This window comes from Echinops telfairi, unplaced genomic scaffold, assembly GCF_000313985.2.
Source record: "Echinops telfairi isolate 266 unplaced genomic scaffold, ASM31398v2 ScPeMD7_23;HRSCAF=83, whole genome shotgun sequence".
Classification (NCBI taxonomy): domain Eukaryota; kingdom Metazoa; phylum Chordata; class Mammalia; order Afrosoricida; family Tenrecidae; genus Echinops; species Echinops telfairi.
In genome coordinates, this window is record NW_022103920.1 from 72,220,212 (window position 1) to 72,223,476 (window position 3,265).

At 34.3% G+C, this 3,265-nt stretch overlaps 1 protein-coding gene across 2 annotated transcripts in view; it reads right to left on the bottom strand.

Annotated features, from left to right (window-relative positions):
- The window catches only part of AGMO (alkylglycerol monooxygenase), a 380,748-nt gene that overhangs the window by 189,761 nt on the left and 187,722 nt on the right, over nt 1-3,265 (bottom strand). For both annotated transcript variants that reach the window (XM_004702828.2, XM_045288837.1), the window contains exons 9-10: nt 2,834-2,968; nt 1,013-1,129 (exon numbers count right to left, since the gene is read on the bottom strand). In XM_004702828.2, coding sequence (XP_004702885.1) covers nt 1,013-1,129; nt 2,834-2,968 — 252 coding nt within the window. The remainder of the gene's footprint in view (nt 1-1,012; nt 1,130-2,833; nt 2,969-3,265) is intronic.

Genomic DNA, 3,265 nt, shown 5'->3' on the forward strand with positions numbered 1-3,265 from the left:
TGGTTTACTATGAAAACATGATCAAACTGCATTTAATTATTTAAAACAATCCCATAAGATTTCTATGTTGGGAATATAATACTGTATCATATCCATTTATTATGCACTTTGATTAATTATATTATTTATGCAGATTTTATGAGTATACTGATGCACATCACACCTCCTCTTACTCTTTGAAGAAAGTAATTTATTTTGCTTGAATTCATTATCCCCTAATGCTATTTTTACTCATTTATTTTTTTCCCTGAACCCTTATATCTTTTTTAAAAAAGTATTCTTGTCTGACATTCAAAGTATTCTTGTCTGGAGATAACTTCTCTGTTACGTATTTTCTTTCAACTCATTATCTTTCAGCACTATGTAAAATAATAATGTTCCAGTTCTATATCCTAATGCATTATCCCAGTTAATCTATTTCAATTGAGTTGATTATGAAACATAAGTGGGTTTGAACCACCAACCTTGTTATTTTTATTGACTCCAAAATATAGGCCATGTGAATATTCTTATGTGGTCGAAAGGGACTACCGCATGGTATAGCCTGGACTACAATCCAGATTCTAAAAACTATTCTTGTACCCTAATCTTGAATAAGATAAATTGAATATTTTAGATACCTTAGGGAGAATGAAGTTTACTGCATGAAGTTCCTTAAACCATTCAATTAGGGTAATTCTAAGTGAGTTAGGTGTATAGACACTGGTGCACTTCCCCAACACATTTCAAGGTGTTTTATTACCATTATTGTGTAATTTTTCTGTGGAGAAGATTTTCCAATTTGAATATTTATATAAATACCAAACAATATAATGAATATTATAACAGAAGTACTTTAGACATAATTCATATATTTAGTAATCTGAGTGAATTAATTCACCTGTTTAAATGTGAGATATTGGCAGATTAGATATTAGCAAGATTAGAACACAGTCACTGGGGCTTATTTCATTTGAAATAAGAGACAATTCCTCTTCTATGCACATTGCCATTTGAAATGAACATTACTTACAGCCTTATTTGAGAAGGTCTCTTCATAGAATACCAGCATCAAAGCAAATTGAACAACAGCATAGATCTTTAGCAGCGGAGATGCTGAAGATGAGAAGGCAACTTCTTTCCCTGTGACCTAGGTTGACAAGGGAAAACCTTTTAATATTGTTCCTTAGCATATTTGTATTGAAATTCAGACTTAGGAACACATATGCAAAAATGTATTAAACAACTTGATATGCTACCCTCCCCCACCCCAAATGAACCTTAGGTCATTAAAACAGGCTTAGCATGGTATTAAAAACTAGGAATCTTCTTTCTCATTTAAGGTTTACGGTGCTTTGATTTGGTCTCCCTTAAAGGACAATATGAAGCGCACGGCTAATGCAAGTGGTCCTCCGATGCTAAACATGAGGCTGAAGATGTGAGTGCCCCCAGAGGCAAGAGCGATTCGTGATCGACCTGTGAACAGTTAGCCAATGTATAGGATATGCTACAGAGACAAGTCATGATACAGAGCACAGAACCAACCTCACACAAATGAGGTCCCCAGGGGCCAGAGTTGACTCAATGGCAACTGGCTTGTTTTGGGTTTAAAGAGCAAATTGAGAATTAATTTAGCAATATGTACTCATGATACGTACTGAAGATAAAAAAGGACAAAGTGAATAGGTTGCATCTCTTCCTACAGTAATTATAACCATGACCACAAGGCAAGCAAAACAAAAGAGAAAAATAAAGGCTATTTTGTGTAGTGAAGGCAATCATAACTCACAGAGAAATATTTAATTTGAAATTCCTGTGTTTCCCAGAAAAGCTATTTTTATTTTCCAGATTTAGGTTCCAATATGACCTAACAAATAATCATCGTATATCAGCTATCTATTTTTTTAAAAAGCAAAAACTATATAAATGAAGGAGAAACAATGATTTTTTTGGAACTGAAATAAGGAAATTAGTTTCATCTAATCAACTTTACTGATGGTTGTATAACTGATTGTAACTATACCCAAAATGTCTGGGAAATTGTATTACAACGCCATTGGTTACTGGGTGGTAAAACAGCCTTATTCAGGTAAGAAAATTTAAAAATAACTTTATGTAAATAAAATACAGAATTGTATACCCATAGTTCTCTTTACAGTAGAGTAGAGTTGATTGTCTGGATTGTTTCTGTACCATTACTAAAGACTATTAGCTTGATAATGAATTATAACTTATAGTTTAAATGATTGGAAAAACAAATGGCCTTTTTCATTCCTGAAGGAGGAATTTCAGATTAAAACTGATTTTTTTTCTTGCTATTTCCAGTACATTAAGTCCTTAAATTTCTTATTTGGAGGTAATAATGTGACTACTGCATTTAATGCTAGTACTATAGAAAGGACATAGCTACGATCTAATATAGTTAAAGCCTCTTGGTGTGTGATCCCAGAGTTTCCTTTCTGAGACCATCTGATTTTCATAAGCAAAATTAAGGTTAGATGGAATCATCTTGAGAGCTCCCTGAATCTCTGATGTTGTAGAATTCTGTGACGGAGCCTTGGGTGTCTGCAGAGCGCATGCCCTGGTGTTTGTGAACCAGCCCCTCCTGCTCTGCTCACTGCGCTGTCCTCTTGGTTAACAGCCAGTGTCTGCCGGGAAGAACACACCCGCCTTATGGACCTCAACTTTGTGCACACTCAAAAAAGCATATACCACAGAATTATGGCCATGTAAGAAAATATCATTTTGTGTTTTCATTTTAATCTGCATAAAGACAGCACACATATTGGCTGGCCTTTGATCTGACCATGTACGATAACTTCCTACCATGACCCATCCTGTGAACGCTACTTACTTCTGGGATTTCCTCACTCAATCCAAGTCTTGGTTTTCCTGGACCCCATCCTGGTCCTTTAAATATGACAGAGAATTTATTGAAGAATCCAGGTGTGATCCAGAATGTAGTCCATATATACAATAGATGGTGGAACTAGGAAGAATACAAATATTACTCATTTAGAATGAAACATACCCAGAACATAGAAGTCTAAATTCAGCATATTCTATGCCAATGGTTTTCAGTTCTGAAAAATCCCGTTAAATTTGGCTCTGGTATAAAGCTAATGTCCTACATTTTTTAACTTGTGATTACTATTTTCTTGTATTATAAATATCTTTATAAATATGATATTTTCTTTGGGGTTGGCCAACAGTGAAAACAATGTTATAACACATTGAATGTAGTGTATATCATGAACAATAAGATGTACAAAACCAAAAATGGCTT